General features: G+C 39.5%; 1 protein-coding gene across 6 annotated transcripts in view; it reads left to right on the forward strand.

Annotated features, from left to right (window-relative positions):
* SPAG9 (sperm associated antigen 9) overlaps nt 1–20,751 on the forward strand; it is a 132,383-nt gene that overhangs the window by 106,401 nt on the left and 5,231 nt on the right. For 4 of the 6 annotated variants that reach the window (XM_058560636.1, XM_058560640.1, XM_058560641.1 and 1 more), the window contains 12 exons: nt 136–307; nt 2,059–2,277; nt 2,547–2,742; nt 4,454–4,579; nt 5,864–5,944; nt 6,646–6,713; nt 9,254–9,402; nt 10,430–10,601; nt 12,547–12,660; nt 14,187–14,225; nt 15,146–15,322; nt 18,421–18,570. In XM_058560636.1, the coding sequence (XP_058416619.1) occupies nt 136–307; nt 2,059–2,277; nt 2,547–2,742; nt 4,454–4,579; nt 5,864–5,944; nt 6,646–6,713; nt 9,254–9,402; nt 10,430–10,601; nt 12,547–12,660; nt 14,187–14,225; nt 15,146–15,322; nt 18,421–18,570 (1,663 nt within the window). The remainder of the gene's footprint in view (nt 1–135; nt 308–2,058; nt 2,278–2,546; nt 2,743–4,453; nt 4,580–5,863; nt 5,945–6,645; nt 6,714–9,253; nt 9,403–10,429; nt 10,602–12,546; nt 12,661–14,186; nt 14,226–15,145; nt 15,323–18,420; nt 18,571–20,751) is intronic. The other 2 variants (XM_058560637.1, XM_058560639.1) reach the window with 1 other exon arrangement.

Consider the following 20,751-nt stretch of genomic DNA (forward strand, 5'->3'; position numbering starts at 1 on the left):
TGTATTTTCAGCTTTTCAAATAATCTGGAAATAAACTTGAAATATTATTGCCCTTTACTGTAATAGCACAGCCTTATGAATATTTTCAAATACATATCATTTTAAGCATTCATTTTTCTTACTTTGCCTATGCAGGAACAGCAGAAGGAACTAAAAAATCAGGAAGAATTATCCAGTCTAGTCTGGATCTGTACCAGCACTCATTCAGCTACAAAAGTTATCATTATTGATGCTGTTCAACCAGGCAACATCCTAGACAGTTTCACTGTTTGCAACTCCCATGTTCTGTGTATAGCAAGTGTCCCAGGTAAGAGTGAGTCATGCCTGTCTCTTCCCACGGTCCACCCCTCCTTCCTGGCAGGAACTGATTTGGTTACTGGAGACACAGTTATGCACCACTCTTGTGGAGTTTATGTTCTAGTTGGGGAAGACCAAAAGCAGTGGAAATAAATGACTAAATAAGATATTTTTGGATGCTGTGAAGAAAATAAAACAATGGTAATATGAGAAGATGACTGGGAGGCAGAGGGCAAGGAGCTGTTTAGATTGATTAGTAAGGGAAGGCCTTCCAAAGTTCTGGATTAAATATTATATGATGTTAAAACATTAGTTTAAAAATTAAAGAGGTTTGTGATGTATGTACACAATGGAATATTATTAAGCCATAAAAAGGCGTGAAATTCTGATATATACTACAGCATGGATTAACCTTGGAAACATGCTAAGGAAAATAACCAGCCACAAAAGGACAAATATTGTATGATTCCACTTATATGCGCTATCTAGACAAGGCAAATTCATAAAGACAGAAGTGGATTAGAGACTACCAGGACCCCGGGGCCTTGGGGAACAGGGAATTATTGTTTAATGGGTACAGATTTTCTATATAGGGTGATGGAAAAGTTTTAGACATAGATAGTTGTGATGGCTGCACAACATTGTGAATGTAATACCAGTGAGTTGTACAATTAAAAATGGTTAAAATGGCAAATTTTATGTTATATATATGTATATTTTACTACAATAAAATTTTTTAGTGTGATTTGAATAAAAACAGCTTTCTAAATAAAGAAAACTGAAGGGATTTTATCTTTATATTGTAAATGCTTCGTTGTTGTTTGTTTGTTTTGTGAGGAAGATTAGCCCCCAGCTAACCTCTATTGCCAATCCTTCTCTTTTTGCTGAGGAAGATTGGCCCTGGGCTAAAAACCTTGCCCATCTTCCTCTACTTTATATGTGGGACGCCTGCAACAACATGGCTTGATAAGCGGTGAGTAGGTCTGTGCCCGGGATTCGAACCTGCAAACCCCCGGCCGCTGAAGCAGAGCGTACAAACTTAACCACTATGCCACCAGGCCAGCCCCAAATGCTTTGTTTTTAAATGTCTTACTAACGTCTTATGGCACTGTATACACCTAGGGTGATTAATTTTTAATAGTGGTGGGAGTCCATATTTCAAATAGTAATCTTGATAATTAAAAATATATTTTTTTTTCTTTGCTGACTTGTCAGATATAATTAGATGTCATTGTTTTTAACCTCATGTTAGGTGGCTGCTGAGGAGCTCATGTTAAGAACAGAACAGTTGGGCCGGCCCCGTGGCATAGCGGTTAAGTGCGTGCACTTTGCTGCTGGCAGCCCGGGTTCGGATCCTGGGCTCACACTGACGCACTGCTTGTCAGGCCATGCTGTGGCGGTGTCCCACATAAAGTGGAGGAAGATGGGCACGGATGTTAGCTCAGGGCCAGTCTTCCTCAGCAAAAAAAGGGGGATTGGCATGAATATTTAGGGGAAAAAAAACCGGAAGTGTGATTTCTGACACTTTCATGTTTACTTGTGCTTGCATTAATAGAAGTATTATCTTAATTTTTTAAGCTACTTTCTCATTTTGTGAAGGTTAATTGAAATAAAATTTAAACTTACCATCTTGACAGTGTATTCGAATAGCTATTTGTCTCACCTGCACACTCTTATTTCAAACCTATAGTTGCCTTAATGGAGAAAATGCTGTTTATAGGCGTTTACTTAACTGTTAAAAGAAGGTTAATCTTGTTTCAGGAGCACGAGAAACAGACTACCCTGCAGGAGAAGAGCTTTCAGAATCGGGGCAGGTCGACAAAGCTTCTTTATGTGGAAGTATGACGAGCACTAGCTCAGCAGAGACAGACAGCCTGTTGGGAGGCATCACGGTGGTTGGTTGTTCCGCAGAAGGTGTGACAGCAGCTGCCACTTCCCCTAGTACCAATGGTGCTTCTCCAGTGATGGAAAAACCACCAGGTATCTCTGTCCTCCTTACGTACCATCTGTATAGGGTTCAAGCCTATCCCAGATGCTTCATGATGGACTTAATTTAGATCTTAAAGTAACAAGGATGAAAGAGCTTGAAAGAAGATGCTGTCATGAATCAAGAATTCTCAGTTTCGAGATATAGTGTGGAGGAGGAGAGGATAGGCAGAGTGGAATTCTGTAGCAGGGGTTAGTGTGGCAAAATTACTGGGAGAAAAGCTCAACCTTGGAATGGTTAGCGTGTTTTATTTATTTTGTAGAAAAGGAAGCAGAAAATAGAGAGGTTGATGAAAATGTTCCGACAGCAGAAGAAGCAACTGAAGCCACAGAAGGCAATGCAGGGTCAGCTGAAGAGACTGTGGACATCTCCCAAACTGGCGTGTACACAGAGCATGTCTTTACAGATCCTTTGGGAGTTCAAATCCCAGAAGACCTCTCTCCAGTCTATCAGTCAAGGTATACAAATGGGTCAGCAACTTAGAAAACCACATAAGTACACACATAAAAGGAACCAAAATAATCTCAGCAGCCAAAGTAATTCCCACCAATTAGCATTGTTGTGGCAGGCTTAGATGTTATTACTTATTCCTGCTATGTTTTCATCTATTCTTTCCACTTCATTCTCTGGATTTTTTTTTTTCCAGTTTGTTCTCTATTCCTTCTACCTCAAAAAAAAATCTTTTCTATAAAGTATATTAGTCAAAATCTTCCTGGTCATTTTCTCCTCTGGTATGATTTTTTTTTTTTTTGCATTGTTGTGCTCACTGTCTTCCATTCTATCAATAACTTTGCCATTTTAATCACCAGCCCTGCTCTCACTCCTACTCTAGTTATCAGTGAAATTGGCCATGGTTTCAGTTTGCCATTGTTTCAATTTCCCATGTGGGCTCGAATGACCTTTTTGCGTTTAGTTTTCTGGCAAACACTTTATTAGAAAACAATTTGTTTTAGGCTCTTTCTTTAAAAGATTGGTTAATCTAGGCCCTTTTAGTGAATTCTTTTTTTTTTTTTCTTATCGGTGAGGAAAATTGGCCCTGAGCTAACATCTGTTGCCAGTCTTCCTCTTTTTGCTGAGGAAGATTGGTTCTGAGCTAACATCTGTGCCCATCTTCCTCTATTTTGTATGTGGGATGCCGCCACAGCATGGCTTGATGAGTGGTGCATCAGTCTGCGCCCCGGATTCAAACCTGCGCACCCCGGACCACTGAAGCAGAGCACACAAACTTAAGCACTATGCCGCCAGGCCGGCCCCCCCCAGTTTAGTGAATTCTTTAATTTTCTTTCTCGCTTTCTCTAGGCCTCATGGAAAGCTGATGGGGGTTCATCTAAACTGGATCCTTTTTACAATTTAACATTCTTCCTCTTAGTGTATAGAGCAACCAACTGTCTATTAACATTTAATTGTTAATTTAAGAATAAAGTCATCTTTTTAGAATTAGTAGGTTCATTTGTCTATTTTGAATTTGATAGTCCACTTATACCTTTTTACTAAATGTGCTCTGAAAATCCAAAATAAAGAAGGTTTGGGGGTGGAATACGTGCATATTTCAGCTTACTAATTTATTTTAGAAAATTCTTTATATTTCACCCTCCTTTGTGTGTGCATGTGGTTTTAAAACAAACCATCCCTCCCTCTTTTCTCTCCCCAGAAGAAATTCGTAAAATTCAAAATAACTCTAAGGGAGAGCCATAATTACAGTCTGGATTTTTTTTTTTTTTTTTTTTTTTTATTTTTTCCCCCCAAAGCCCCAGTAGATAGTTGTATGTCATAGTTGCACATCCTTCAAGTTGCTGTATGTGGGACGCGGCCTCAGCATGGCCGGAGAAGCAGTGCGTCAGTGCGTGCCTGGGATCTGAACCCAGGCCGCCAGTAGCGCAGTGCACGCACTTAACCGCTAAGCCACGGGGCCGGCCCTACAGTCTGGATATTAACTGCTGTATTTCATTACCATGTCTTAACTCCCTTACCTGCACCTTGGGCCTCCTAGTATGTTAATGTTACTTCTGGTACAATTGTTGAAATATTTAATGTAAGCATTAACTTTGGCTTTTCTTGAATTTTAGTGTTTGATCTTTTTTTTAACTATAAAATATAGAAATGATCAATCTCTGAAAACTATAGCTAAGCATACTCAGATTTTTTTTCCTTTTGCCCCACCTTTCCCAGTAATGACTCAGATGTGTATAAAGATCAAATATCAGTATTGCCAAATGAACAAGACTTGGTGAGAGAAGAAGCCCAGAAAATGAGTAGCCTTTTACCAACTATGTGGCTTGGAGCCCAGAATGGCTGGTAGGTGCCAACTCTTAACATCAGAGTATCTTTAGTCTTTTACTTTTGCTCTTGAAATCAGGAGATAAAGAAGTAAACTGTGGTACATATGATACAAACAACAAGTACATATTAAAGCAAAGACTTTTCTATACACACACATTTTGAGGTTATATTGCTACTACCTCATAAACTGGACTTGCATTGGTTCTAAATGGTAAACCATATATTTCTTTGTCGCAGAATGTTCCCTTTATGTAATATTCTTGGAAGAAAAGGTCACTAAAACTTTAAAATCTGGGTGATCCAGAAATAGAAGATCCTGAACAGCACAGAGACAGAATTATTTATGCATAGAAGGTTTATATGGGCTAGAGTGTGTTCAGGAAATACCAGCGATTAAACTAATGTGTTTGGCTGTAGGAAGGCCCAATTCCAAATATGACTTCTTAGCAGAGTTACTAGGAAAACCAGGATGAATTACAGTCTGAAATCTTAGGAGATGGTAACTAACATTACCTGGTTTGATCACTTTCTGCTAATGTGGGGAGTCTTACAGAATTGTGCTTTTCCACAGGTTAAGCAAGATCACTAGTGCGTGTTTTCCATCAGGGTCTAATACTACAAAATGAAGGACTGGCAAGCTTTTTCCATGAAGAGTCAGATAAGAAATATGTTAGGCTTTGTGGCCATATGATTGCTGTAGCAACTTCTCAACTCTGTTGTGGTGCAAAAGCAGCCATTGCATTGGCAATACATAAGTGAATTAGTGTGGCTGTGTTCCAGTAATACGTTATTTATGGACACTGAAGTTTGAATTTCATGTAAATGTCCTATGTCATGAAATACTCTTCTTTTGACTTTTTCCAATCATTCAAAAATGTGAAAACTATTTTTAGCTTGCAGACTATACTAAGACAGGTGGAAGGCTGGAATTTGGCCTGTGGGCCATAGTTTGCCACTCCCTGATGTAAACCGCTCTGTCGTCAGAAAGTTATAGTTCAGCATAGTAGAAAAGGACAATAATTTTTAAAAAAGGATTTCAGCCAAGGGCTCTAAAGTATAGGGTAACCTGAAACTAACTGAGCATGCATTATTCTGGTTCTGGCTATTCATTCTTCACGTGTTTCTGTTTGCTTAAGCAGCTTATTTCTCTGCCTTAGGCCTATGCTTACTCTCGTTGTTTTCGCCCAAAATTTTTATGTTACTCTTCTTTCCTCCTGAAGGACCTTTGTGGTCGTTAGTAGATGTAAGCAATGACTTGATGTTCTCTATGCCTTACCAGTCTTGATTTTGTTCTTGCAGTTTGTATGTCCATTCATCTGTAGCCCAGTGGAGGAAATGTCTCCATTCTATTAAACTTAAAGATTCGATTCTCAGTATTGTGTAAGTTTTATTTTAGAAATTCTTCCTTTTAAAAATATGTATTTTGGTGTAAGCTAGATTTTAAGACTATTGAAGCTAACTTCATGACTAAATCAGTATCCAGACTTTTTTTACGCTCTTTATGGAATTAGAGAAGTTGAGTGAGATTACAACTCTAACTAGAAAGTAAAATAGAAAACAAAGTAGAAGAGAAAACTTGCCAGGTTGATTCCTCACCATACTGTGAGTTCTTTACTACTTTAGGGAGAGAACCAATTAATACCTGTTAATTTATATTTGTTTTAGAATATTCTTTATATTTTGTGAATATGTTGATTGGGACATTTGTTTACTTAGTCCTTTTCTATATGTTAACTATGAAAAATCAGACCATTTGTCTCTTAAATTCACAGAGCTGACTCTGTTAGTTCCACTCAAGGTGTGTGTCTTTGGTCTGTGGACCTTTTGTCGATAGGCTGCAATGAGGACCTTGGGCCAGAAAGTGAAGCAACTGAGTCACCACACATGCTGTTTATTTAGTTTAGTTGACGTTTTCATAGCAAGACTTCCTCAATGAAGAAAAGAGTGCGTTTGTCTGGGTTCTGGTGTAGGCTCCTTATGTGTCACAGATTGGCCCTCGGAGAGCCTCTGACCTAGTTCAGTAGCATGTGGTCCCTTCCATATTCCCGGTGGAAGTTCTGAAATCCCTTTTCCTGTTGCAGACATGTGAAAGGAATTGTGTTAGTGGCCCTGGCCGATGGCACTCTTGCAATCTTTCACAGAGGAGTTGGTAAGTTGTTATGAATATATAACATGTACACTAATTTGTTGCTTTGCAAAAGCATTTTCAAGCAGATTAGCTTCTTATATTTTAAAGAAATGATTCTTAATAGGAGAAAGAATGAACGTTTAAACTGGGTAGTAACAATGTATGACATCAGTAAATATGTGAGTGCCTGCCTGGATGCATATGTTAATAGTATACCTCAGTAAAAAAATATGTTTACCATAATGAACAAGTCATTTATCATTTCATGGTACTCATATAATGCCACATGGAGGCATTTGTTTTTCATTCATATATTTATGAGGAAAAATTTAGTGAGAGGATATCTTTTCTTTTGTTCAGTATTTTAAAAATAATGTGCAACCCTTACATTTGGAAAGTTTTTAAAAAGAACTTTTAACTGGGTAAGGTTTAATCATTTGCATGTCATGTTATTTATATTCTTCCCCTTTAAAACCAGTGTTTCCAGGGGCCGGCCTGGTGGTGTAGCGGTTAAGTGCTTGCGCTCTGCTGCGGCGGCCCCAGGGTTCGCAGGTTCGGATCCCAGGCGTGCACTGACGCACCACTTGTTAAGCCATGCTGTGGCGGCATCCCATATAAAGTAGAGGGAGATGGGCACAGACGTTAGCCCAGGGCCAATCTTCCTCAGCAAAAAGAGGAGGATTGGCATCAAATGTTAGCTCAGGGCTAATCTTCCTCACCAAGGGAAAAAAAAAAGGAAAAACCAGTGTTTCTATCATCTACAGATGGAAAGGTGGTGGTGTCAGAAAACCTGCACTGGGTGAGTTAAATTAAGGGAATTGAGCATGTAACACTTCATAACTCCTTGGTACACATATCAACCAAAAACGATAATTCATTCCTACCTACTAGATTGGTAGATCAGGGAAATATTGTATAAACATAGATACACTGAATTCAGATTTTAGCAAGGCTTTTCCCAAAGTCTCATATCCTTTTGGGCTTGGAGTAATGTGGAGTAGATGGTACTTGGGTGCCTTTGTAACTGGCCATTACCTAGAGATTGCTGGTTAATGACTCCATATCATCCAAGAGTGAGAGGGCTCTGTTTTACCTTGTTCAGGCCCTTTACAGTCTTCATCTGAGTTTAATCCTCTCACAACTTATAAGGAAGGTTCTGTTGTCATCCTCATTTTATAGATGAGGAAACTGAGACACAGAGTGTTTTAGTCACTTGTTTGTGGTCACTCAGCTAATAAGCGGAAGAGCCAAGAAAAAATGGAATAATAAATGTTTTGATATACTGAATCTAAAATTATGTTGACAGAACAGACAAAATACATTTAATAAGATAAATGTAAAGTCCTGCATTTGGGTTCAGAAGAGTGAGATGGAGGAGACATGTCTGAAGAGTGAGAATTACCTGAAGGTTGACCACAAACTCAATACAAGTTAACATCTTAAGCCTCATGGAAGTTAGTGTCCAGAACAGGGCTGGTGATAATCCTGCTCCACTCTGGTTGGTAGACAACGTATTAAATGGACGTGGACAAAGCAGAGTTAGGATGAAGGGTCTATAAACACGTGCCAAGGATGCTTGGAAAGGAGAAGACATAGGGCAGTAACAAAGAAGCGGGACTGGATTTATTGTCTCCATTGGGCAAAACTACAGAGTAAAGGGCGATTACATACAAAGAGGCAGACTTTAGCTAGGTATGGGGAATATTTTTCAGACAATTATACCTTTCTGAAAATGGAACAGCTACTTTGTGTGACAGTATGTTTTCTTTCACTGCAATTGTTCAAGCAAAGCTACAAGGAAAAGCAAGCTTCCAGTGGTTGGTTCTCATTTGTATTTCTGTCATCACTAAAATTATAGTTTGCATAATTCCTAAGTGTCAGCAATGAGTTGCCCTTGACTTCTACCCGAAAAAATATATCAAAATGCAAGTGGGTGAGATATTATCCAAAAAATAACCTTAAATCCATTCTACTTCTTAAAATATTATTATAAACAGATAACTTATAACTGATTTATCACATCACTGCTGTTGAGAGCATGGGGGTCCAGGTATTAGGTGGCCAGATGACCTTTGAGGTCTCTTCCCTAACTTCACAGGTTATAGAATAAGAGAACGCAGTCTCTGCAAATAAATGATACACTGAATACATGGTATTTGGGGGTACTTCATCAATAAATTTACTTATACACCCAAATAGAATGTTTTTTGTGTTTTGTTTTTTTAATATTTATTTATTTATTTTGTGTGTGTGTGTGTGTAAGAGAGAGAGGAAGATCAGCCCTGAGCTCACATCCACGCCAATCCTCCTCTTTTTGCTGAGGAAGACTGGCCCTGAGCTAACGTCTGTGCCCATCTTCCTCCACTTTATATGGGACACCGCCACAGCATGGCCTGACAAGCAGTGTGTCAGTGCACACCCGGGATCCGAACCTGGGCTGTCAGCAGCGGAGCTCTCGCACTTAACCGCTATGCCACAGGACCAGCCCCAGAATGTTTCTTGTGTTAAAATTGAGTAGAAGGTGGTGTGCATTAGCTAATAATCTATTTCTTATTTTAAAGACGGGCAGTGGGATTTGTCAAACTATCACCTGTTAGACCTTGGACGGCCTCACCATTCCATCCGATGCATGACTGTGGTACATGACAAAGTCTGGTGTGGCTACCGGAACAAAATCTATGTGGTTCAACCAAAGGCCATGAAAATAGAGGCAAGTTAACCCATGTTTTCTGTACTTATTGAATTTATATTACATGGAGACTCTAAGACTAGAATTATTTTCAGCTTCTTTAGAAATTGTTTTCTGAGTCTGTGTGTGTTAGGACGCTTCAGTGATACCTTGGAGGACATCTTAGCTTTCTGTGGTACTTCACCTCTCTTACCACTTTTGACTCTGAGGGTGGGAAGTGGTTTTTTTAAAAGGAAGGATATTCACATGTGAATGTTTAAATGTGTGTCTGAATATCCGTAGATGCTTATGTGTATTATTTGAATACGTGGTTTTTGATCTGTTTAGTTATGTGTGAGTTGTTTGGGAGGAGGAGTCCCAAGTCTCCGCCACCCCCTGTGTATCCAGGCAAATCCATGTGTGTGTCACAGACTGAGAAATAAGATGGCAGTGGGAATTTGTTGTAAAAACAAAAACCTCTTAGCATTGCTTTCTTAAAAGTTTTGCTACAATATATACATTCATTCTAATTGTTTAAAAAAAAGAAAAACTTACAGCAGGAAAATTTTAAGATAAAAGTTCTCCTTCTCCCTTTGTCCCAAATGCTGTTCCCTTCCCTACAAGTCCCAAAGTTAACCATTTGGTGGCTTTTTTTTCAGATCTCTTCCTTACATGCAGATACACACAGACAGCAACGTAGGTTCCTTTTTGTTTAATTATAAATAGGATCTTACTTCATATATTGCTCTGCAACAATACAAAATCCTGAGGTCAAATTCACTCTTTTTGTTGAACACTGTTACATAGTATGAATGTGCCAGTATTGCTTTCCTAAATTGATATCCTGTGCTGAAATCCAGCATCCTTTAGTTGTTTGTTCTTGATTTTGTTTTGCAGTCTAGGATAAAAGCAATTGTGTCTGTATATAAGAGTAATCATATTTAGTAAACCATACTTAGGCTCCTCTTTTAATATACAGTCTGCCAAATTGTTGTGCACATTAGCACAGTTTTTAAACATGAACTCCTAAGTAATAAAAGTAACATTGTGATTGAATGATCTTTCCTAGAAATCATTTGATGCACACCCCAGGAAGGAGAGCCAAGTGCGGCAGCTTGCATGGGTGGGTGATGGCGTGTGGGTCTCCATTCGTTTGGATTCCACACTCCGTCTCTATCATGCACACACTTATCAACATCTACAGGATGTGGACATTGAGCCTTATGTAAGCAAAATGTTAGGTAAGCTTCCATAGCATTTTATCTTTGTCAATCAAAGAAAATATTTTATATTAAATGGTCTCAAATGCTGGGGAGAACCAATGAATAAGTTGCCTCAGGAATAGTGAGCTCTTCTCACTGAAAGTGTCAGGCAGATGCTCCATCTACCCTCTGGTTATTGACAGAAACTTGGGATCATTTTTGGCTCTTTCTCTCTTATTCCCCACATCTAGTCAATCACTGGGAGCCATCAAGTCTGCCTCCAAAAATATCTTAAATCAGATACTTCTTTATCTCTACCACTATCCTTGTAGGCAAGACCACCATCCTTTCTCCCCACATAACCATGAACTTTGGAGCTGGTCTCTGCTTCCATTCTAGTTTGTTCTCTGCATAGTAACCAGTGTGCAAATATCACTGTGACGTACTTCCACTTACATAATGCCAGCCACTTTTAGAATAGTCCTGCCTTTAGGTGAGGTGACATTTTGTGACATGACCAGAAGAACTTAAGTGGCCTGGACCACTCTCCTCACTTACTCTGTTCTGCCCACACTGACCAAATTCAACAAGTTCTTTCCCATTTCAGGGCCCTCACTTCTCTCTGCCTGAGAAGTTCAAGAACTTCTTGAAGGTCCCTTTTTACTTGGCTTTCAGGTCATGGCTTATGTGTCACATCCGGAAGAGACCTTTCCTGATCTCCCAGTTTGATTTAGGGCCTCTCATACTTTTCCTTCATGGTTTATCATTATTGTGGTTGTACCAGTATTATTGGATTCATGTTTACTTTCTTTCTCCCCGACAGACCATAAGCCCCATGGAGGGCAGGGGCCACCTCTGGCTTGTTCCCTGCTGTATCCTTAGCACCTAATGCTAGTACTGCTCTGTGACTATTAGGGAGTCATAAAGGATTCCTTTATGAAGACAGGTTGAGGGCTGGCCCCGTGGCTTAGTGGTTAAGTGTGTGCGCTCCGATGCTGGCGTCCTGGGTTCGGATCCCGGGCTCGCACCGACGCACCGCTTCTCTGGCCATGCTGGGTCCGCGTCCCACATACAGCAACTGGAGGGATGTGCAACTATGACATACAACTATCTACTGGGGCTTTGGGGGAAAAAATAAAAAAATAAAAAAAAAAGAAGAGAGGTTGAGCTGTCTCACTGATTTTTAACCTTTTAGGGTCATTACCCTATGTACCCTTTCCCTAGAATCAGGTATATACTTTGACCATAGGTTAAAGATCTCTGGCTTAGACTGAATAGTAGTTAAGGCTCCTTCTAACCCTGTGATTCTATGATCATACTCTCAGTTCTTGTAAGTAGAACTTATGAGTGACCAAATGCTGTTTGTCTTAAATGTATTATCTGTTTAATAGTTTTGCCTCTCTAATTCCAGAAAATAAGATCAATTGTAAAAATTCCCTTGAATTAAAAAAGTGTCTTCGTTCTCCCTAAATTATATGCCTAGTGTCCTAAAATTTCTAAACTGCTTTAGAACCTAAATGTGTAAACAAGGAAAGAGTATAGATTTTGTTAGCAAAGATTATTTTTATCTATGTAAGGAAATTTAAGGCAAACCAGAAGTCTTTCAACTTATAAAATCGAAGGGCATTTGATTTCCGAATCTAGTAAACTCTATTTTTGTTGAGGATTTTTGTTTTGTTTGGTTCGGTTTTGCAGCTGCCTAATTAAATCCTGTGTCACATTTCCTGATCAACAGTATCTTCTTTCTGAATGATAATGTAATACCAGCCACTTTCAGAATTTTCTCTTTCCATTAACCATGAATTGTCAGATAGGTGATAAAGCCAAATGAGTGTTTGCTTTGATGTACGCCTTCAGGAAACATCCAGCTAGCTCTGTCACATTTGCTCTCTGTTATAATAATCCAGCCACTCTGAGGGACTTGGAACCTAAAATATCGTCTGCTCTAGTTTCTTAATAAAATATTCCCCCCTCCACTCCACAGGTACTGGAAAACTGGGCTTCTCCTTTGTGCGGATCACAGCTCTCATGGTGTCTTGTAATCGTTTGTGGGTGGGGACAGGAAATGGTGTCATCATCTCCATCCCATTGACAGAAAGTAAGTATGTTTGTAGAGAATGGTCACAGTGCAGACAGGAGAGTTGCGGGGAATAGTCAGAATTCAGGCAGAGGGAGTTGTTCTGGTGTTAGCAAATCTGGTGATTCAGAAAATCAAGCTGGTGGCAAAAATCTAACTATTGTTCCTTCACTCTTTCTATGAAACTTAGAAACTCTACTGAATAAGTTTCCATGTATCAGGGCCAATATTTATAATTACAAGTTGTCATTGTAGAAGCTCTTTTTCTCAATTCAGGAATCACAGTCCTATTTCATCTTTTAAATAAAAGTGGAAGTCCATTTTTCTTTCAGCTTTATTATACCAGTATCCAGAAACACTACGCAACATTCATTCTCGTTTTTCATATCTCCCTGGCAGTTAGTTTACTATATTCCACTGGGCTTATTTGAGGTTTAGAAAATGTTGTGGGAGAAGTTTCTCAGGAAGTCAGCAAGCCCTTCCTTATTCTGGAGATGAGCCATCTATCCTGTATTTGATAAGAATGTGAACAAAATGTACATTGTGTGTTTTCTGTATTTTCCATTATTATTATTTTTGTGAACAAAATGTACATTGTATGCTTTTTGTATTATATTCCATTACATTGATCACTCATTAAATGAGTATTTTTGTGTTGCAAAATTCATGGGCAGGAAATGGTTTGAAAACAAGTGCTGTAAGTCCATAAAATAAGTTAATAAACACCTCAGAATTGCCCTACCTTTTTTCAGGGGAAAGGGAGGAGGACTAGGAAGGTGGTGTATCTGGAGCCTATAAGAAGCCCAAATTCTTAATCCCAGCTGTTTTTCCTGCAGTTACTTATAAGTCTACATGTTTAGACCACTTCTTATTTCCTAAGAGATTCCAGGATCCCCAGAGTTTATTTCAGTTCTTTATTACAAAGAGAGGTCTATTTTAGCATAGTTATTTGAACAGCATTTCTTTCTTTCTTTTTTTTTTTTTTTGTGAGGAAGATCAGCCCTCTGCTAACATCTGCCAATCCTCCTCTTTTTTTGCTGAGGAAAACTGGCCCTGGGCTAACATCCGTGCCCATCTTCCTCTCTTTATATAGGACGCCACCACAGCATGGCTTCACAAGTGGTGCGTCGGTGTGCGCCCGGGATCCGAACTGGGGAAGCCCGGGCCCCTGCAGCGGAGTGCTCGCACTTAACCGCTTGCGCCACCGGGCCGGCCCCTTGAACAGCATTTCTTAAAGAAAAAGGGGAAATATTAGTATTTAGGAAATGCTCCCCAGTAAGTTCTTACTCACTGAAATTGCTTTATAATTTAGAAAAGCAAAATCACAGTAAATCAAACTCCTTTTTGAGCAGAGATATTCTATGGAGGCTTTGGTCAGAACTTTATGTGTTACTTGGTATTATACCAAGTTGGATTTTGTTAATTTAGTTGGGAGCTTTGAGCGCCAGGTTGCCAGATAGAAGACGCTGAGAGTGGTGGCTCATGGTAATTCTTCTCCTCCCTGTCATGCGCCTCTCCATGTCCCCTTTCCTCCTTTCTCACTTTAGCCGTAATCCTCCACCAGGGACGTTTACTGGGGCTGAGGGGTAAGTGCAGATCCTAAACCAAACTCTTCTTCCTGGCTTCTCATAGCCACTGTGAGGCTGTTCTCACGTGTCTAGATGCCCTCTTGAATGTTCCTAAATGTCATCCACTTGCAGTCACTGCATCGCAGCAGGTGTTTTTTTGTTTTTGTTTTTTCAGTGTTTGTTACACGGCCACCAAACTACTGCTCAGCAGCTTAGTCTATTTATCATCTTTCGTTGCAGCTGAACTTTCTTTCAGACTTTGTTTTCCTTCAATAAAAACACGAAACATCTCTTGAAACTGTCATTAATCTACATTGTTTACTCTTGTTACCGATAATGTTTCTTTCATTCACTTACTTGCCCATGGAATGGGGATGTTTTGTGAGTCTGGTCATTCTAAAATAATCTGGCAAACCATCCGTCTGGTGTAAGTAAAAGCTACTCCATTGTAGTGGCTGGGTCCTTTTAAACACATCTTTTCACCACCCCCCCTCAAGGAAGATATTCTTACCGCAGGGGAGAAAAATCAGAAGATAAACTACAAAAATTTTATTTAAAATATATAATTATTTTACTTTTTATAATTGGTTAGTTTTCCAAATTGGGGATTAAAAAACAAAATAGACATACCTAAGATTCAAATCTGTTTTCTTTTGTTAACTAAAATGATTTCTTAAAAATTAATAAATGTGTTTAAAAAGTAAGCTTAGTTATTGCTAGACTGGCAAAATCCCCTACTCCATTTACTGAGGTACTTAAAAATAACTAGCATGCTATGTATCTTTTTTTCCAGCTTTGTCTTGAATTGGCGTTGCTGCCCTTGTTTTATCTCAACTGGCTTTAGCTTTTAGATAATATCATAAGGATTAACCAGTAACCTCTTGCATCATTACTGTTTTCTAGGGGAAAATATTTGGTATTTGGTTTTTCTGTTGCAGCAAATAAAACCTCAGGAGCACCAGGAAATCGTCCTGGAAGTGTAATCCGAGTATATGGTGATGAAAACAGCGATAAAGTGACTCCAGGGACATTTATACCCTATTGTTCAATGGCACACGCGCAGCTTTGCTTCCATGGGCACCGGGATGCTGTGAAATTCTTTGTGGCAGTCCCAGGTGAGTTAGATTATTCTATTGAGAAGTTGCATGTAATTGCCTCTCTTCTGTCCCTTGGTTCCACTACCTAGTCTAATGCTAAGTACTGGAATTTCAGATAATCCAATATAATAAATGAAAAGTTCAGTAATGGAGGTGTGAATAAAGTGCTATAGGGATATTTGAATGAAGTTGTTTTGGAATCTCTCCTCCATTCCCAAAAACAAACTTCTTTTTTTTTTTTTTTTTTTTAATTTTATTTATTTATTTTATTTTTCCCCCAAAGCCCCAGTAGATAGTTGTATGTCATAGCTGCACATCCTTCTAGTTGCTGTATGTGGGATGCGGCCTCAGCATGGCCCGAGAAGCGGTGCGTCGGTGCGCGCCCAGGATCCGAACCCGGGCCGCCAGCAGTGGAGCGCATGCACTTAACCGCTAAGCCACGGGGCTGGCCCCAAAACAAACTTCTTGATTTTTGTTTGACATTTGCTTACTTTTGAAAAGCAATGGTATTATTTTGTCACCACAAAATACCAAAAATGGTCTTGGCCTAATATAAGGAAGATCGCTAGAAAGAAGCCCCTATAACCAAGGCTGTGTGCAGGAAGAGATGGAGAATGTGCCCTGGCACCTTTATCAGTGTTGTGGCAAAGAGCAGTGGAGCAGGAGTATGGGGGTCTGGGCCCTCTGCCTCGCCACTTGCCTTGTTATCTTGATCAAGTCACTTAACCTGTAAGACTCATTTCCTAAGTGGACGTGACTACTATCTGCTCCGCCAACCTCATTTGTTGTGAAAATTAATGAAAGTGCTTTGAAAACTATAAAGCACCATCCAGATGAAAAGTGGCAGTGGTGATGTCCAGTGAAAAATGTTCTATCCATCGAGAGTGCTAAAATGATGTTACAGACCATCTGTAAGCAGGACCCATGTTTTGAATTTTTTTTTCCCCATAAGAGGCAAGTTTAGGAGTTAGACAAAGTTCAAATCCGACTTTGCCACACCAACTAACTGTGTGACATTGGATATGGTAGGGTCTCAGAGTATTAGTCAGGGTTCTTCAGAGAAACAAAACCAGTAGGGGTGTGTGTGTGTGTGTGTGTGTGTGTGTGTGTGTGTGTGTGTGTGTGTGTGTGAAAGAGAGGGAGGGGCGGAAAGAGAGATTTGATTTAAGGAATTGGTTCACATGATTATGGAGACTGGGAAGTCTGAAATCCGCAAGGCAGGCTGGCAGGCTGGCAGGCTGGAGACCCAGGAAAGAGTTGATGTTGCAGCTCGAGGCCAAAGGCATTCTGGAGGCAGAATTCCCTCTTCCTTGGGGGACCTATCTTTTTCTCTTAAGATATTCAACTGATTGGATGAGGCCCACCCACATTATAGAGAATAATCTACTTTACTCAAAGTCCACTGACCTAAATGTTAATCATATCTAAAAAATAACCTTCACAGCAATATCCAGACTGGAGTTTGACCAAATATCTGGGCACCATAGCCTAGCCAAGTTGATACATAAAATTAACCATTGCACTTATTTTCCCAAGGGTTTCCCAAAGATTAAATGATTAAATGTACATAGTGCAGGACTTCCATGTGGTACCCTAACCAGTTATTCAGTATTCTTAGCAACATGGTAATGAGCTTCCTGAAAAGTACATCTTGTATATTGATATAGTTATTTCCTTAGGATAAATTCCTAGAAATGGAATTACTGCTAATAGTGTTTTCTTGCTTTTTTTAAAAAAAGAAATAAAATGTTGTCGAGTCCCCTTTGAGTCTCCTTTATATCTCTCTGATCCTGTCCCTTCTCCTTTTCCTCTCCATCTGTAACCGCTCTCCCGAAGTTGATGTGTATCCTCCTGCCCATGTTTTTATATTTTTACTACATTTAACATGTCTATAAACAATATACAGTATTTTTTGTGTTTTTGAACTTAAATGTTATGTTACGTATATGTTCTTCTGCAACTTGCCTCTCATTTTTTGAGATTTGTGAATGTTTATACATAAAAATCTAGTTTATTCATTTGACTATAGTATTCTAATATCTGGATAAACATGCTACATTTTATTCATTCTCCTATTGATGGACCTCTAGGATTTTTCCCCACTATTAAAAACAATACCACAGCAGACTTCCTTGTGCACATGGGAAAGACTTTTCTGTTGGGTATAAATCTGGAAATGGAGTTGGCAGCGTTGTTGTTTGTTGACCCATGGATTAAACCGTTTGGTTTGACCTTATTATCATACCTTTGTGTTCTTGCTTCTGAGGCAGAACTAACTAGTCTGCCTACAGAAGTTATCTCTAGCAAACCTGATGAGGCACAGGTCACAGATGAACGAGGCACTGTGGTACTAATTCAAACTGTCTTATTCACTTCCAACATAAATTAATTTTTTAAAGTGTGTCGCATCACAGGACTATGTCCTGCTGTCTCCTGGAGGGGTCTGTGTAGTTTGACCAAAAGACAGCAGATTCTGGCAAGAAAAAACAAATACTTCACAGTCAAAGCTTTCTAAGAGGGATGTCATAGAGGTTATAGTGTGAATTATATTTAAAGGTTTCTCTCTCTCTGCCATTCCATGCTCAAGGATTCTACCTTAGAACTCAAACTTCGGAACAAATGGCACATTTCCAGTAATTTTATTTACATAATGTAAATTAAAAATAAGATGTACTTTTTTTAAATATGAGAGGAAAACCATGGATTTGAAATAAATGTAAATATTAGTTATATTCAAACTCATAAGGCTTAAGTTGAAGACTTTTCTCAGTCTCTTACACAAATACACATGCACCCTCTCAGGGAAGAGACCTTTCCACTGCCCCTCAGATCACAAGATGTAGATTGTGCTAGTCCGAAGCATGCAGCTAAGACTAGCCTGGCCATATGCAAATCTCATACTGGATTTTGGACCTGTTCCTGCTTTGGTTTTACTTAGGTTTTCAAATTGGGCTCCTATGACCTTTATGGATGTTTTATGATCATGCAGAGGCTTCTAGCATACCCAGTACTTTGGTTGTATTAGAATATGCTTACCTTTTTATTCAACTTTCTGAAAATATTCCTCCACCCCAGTCTGTGGTAAGTAGTATTCACTTCTGTTCCTGTGTAAATAGGTCAAGTTGTGAGCCCACAAAGTGGCGGTGGTGGCACAGAGCTAACAGGTGACAAAGCAGGGCCATCTGCACAGGAGCCTGGCAGCCAGACACTCTTGAAGTCGATGCTTGTCATCAGTGGAGGAGAGGGTTACATTGACTTCCGGATGGGTAAGTCCTTGGCTCTGGGAGCTCGGCTTCCGCTGTGTTCTGTGGCTTGGATTTTCACCCACAGTAAACAAGAAACCACCTCATAAGTGACTTCTAAGAGGTTTTCTTTGAATTCTTTATTTGGAAAAAGAGTTTATATTTCTTTTTTTCCTTCTTTCTCCTTTTTTTTTTTAACACCAAAGTGCATTTGTTTGAAGAAGCATTAGAAAATAGCAGGGTTTGGTCATATATTGAGGTACATGTGAAGAGCATTAGAAGTGGAGTCAGAAGGCCCCAATGATTTGCCCAAGCAAATCATTCAGCCTCCCGGAACCTCAGTTTCCTCCCTTGCAAAACGGAGAAATAAAAATACTTTTCAAAATTGGTTTCATTTGTTTATTCTCTCACCTTATAAACATTAATTATCTACTATGTGCCTGTCAGCCTTAAGCTTGAGATACAGAAACAAATCAGACCAAGCCTCCCTCCAGTAAATTATAGAACAGAGCAGAGATAGAAACATGTTAATAAATCACAGTGTCACAGATGCTCCGATGGGGAGTAGTCAGTTCTTCCTAGGGATAGGGAGAGAGGGAAGGCAAGAAATGATGCTTGAGATGACTCAACACCAAATAGTGTTAGTCTAAAGAATTGGGTTGGAGAGGAGATAGGGAGGGCTGGGGGGATTGGTCTTCCAAGGTAAGAGAATAGCTTGACCAAAGGTTTAGAAATGTGAAACCACTTAATTGAAGAAAAACTATTTTTAATTTAAATGACTGGAGCGTGCAGTAGAAGCAAGTACAGATTTGACCAGAGGTAAGTGTGGAAAGAGAAGGAAGGGCTAGAAGCCCTTTATATACCAAATTAAGGAGTTGGCATTTTTATCTTTTTATTTATTTATTTATTTATTTTTTTTATGAGGAAGATCAGCCCTGAGCTAACATCCATGCTAATCCTCCTCTTTTTGCTGAGGAAGACCAGCTCTGAGCTAACATCTATTGCCAATCCTCCTCCCTTTTTTTCCCCAAAGCCCCAGTAGATAGTTGTATGTCATAGTTGCACATTCTTCTAGTTGCTGTATGTGGGACGCGGTCTCAGCATGGCCGGAGAAGTGGTGCGTTGGTGCGCGCCCGGGATCCGAACCCCGGGCCGCCAGTAGTGGAGCGCGCACACTTAACCGCTAAGCCACGGGGCCGGCGTGCATTTTTACGTTGAAAGCAAAGGAAAGCTATTGGAGGACTGTAAATGGAAGAGCAATATGATTAGATTTGTACGGAAGGTGGATTAGAGGTATAAGACTCGAGATAGGGAAACGAGTTAGGGAAAAAATGAGTAAGTGGGTAAGGTAGTAACAATAGGAGTAGATGAGCAGCATGATGGGGAATTGGTAACTAGTAGGATGTGGAGAAAGAGAGAATGATCCGATCCATTTACTCAGAGATAAGGAGTGTCAACAGAAGCAGCAGATCTAGAGGGAGGGAAAGAGGACCTCAGTGTTGGATGTGTTGACCTTGAAGAGTATGGGAGTTGGGAGTTATCCAGGTGGGAGATGTCCACTGGGTTTTTGGGTATGAGGATTTTATATCTCAGGAGGGAGGGATATTGGCATGCAGTGGTACTAAAAGCCGCAAGGGTTGGTGAGTTCGCCCAAGGAATGTATGTAGGGGCTAAAAGAAGAGGTTCTAGGATAGAACCCTCTATTAATACTCCATTTAAAGAATCTTTAGAGCTTATGAAGGGGTCCAAGAAGGAATGACCAGAGAGGTACAAAGAAAACACAGAGAGTCGGTGTTTGTGAAAGTGTAGTGCTTTGTAAACTGTAAAGTGCTATGGTGTAAATTTATTTATTTGCTATAAATGAAGGGATCCTTTGGACTGGCCTAAAGCCACAGAGATTTAAAAAGTTCTTAAACATAAGGTTTTAGAGAATATAATGTAGATTGGTGACAAATACTTATTTTAGTTATAAATTCTATTAAAAAAAGTATAAAATTTAAGGCCATATAAATGCCATATGCCACATGTAATTAGTATTAACTAGAATATCTGATACAAAAGGCTTTTTCATACATTTTTAGGGGGGGGTGTTAATGTTAGGTTTAGGAATTGATTCTGGTGCTGTCAGCAGGAATGGAGTTATTTCAAAGTGTTTTAAATAATTGAGTATTGGTGGAGAATTCCTTCAGAGAGAGGAACTTCACT

The sequence above is a fragment of the Diceros bicornis genome, chromosome 18, assembly GCF_020826845.1.
Source record: "Diceros bicornis minor isolate mBicDic1 chromosome 18, mDicBic1.mat.cur, whole genome shotgun sequence".
Classification (NCBI taxonomy): Eukaryota; Metazoa; Chordata; class Mammalia; order Perissodactyla; family Rhinocerotidae; genus Diceros; species Diceros bicornis.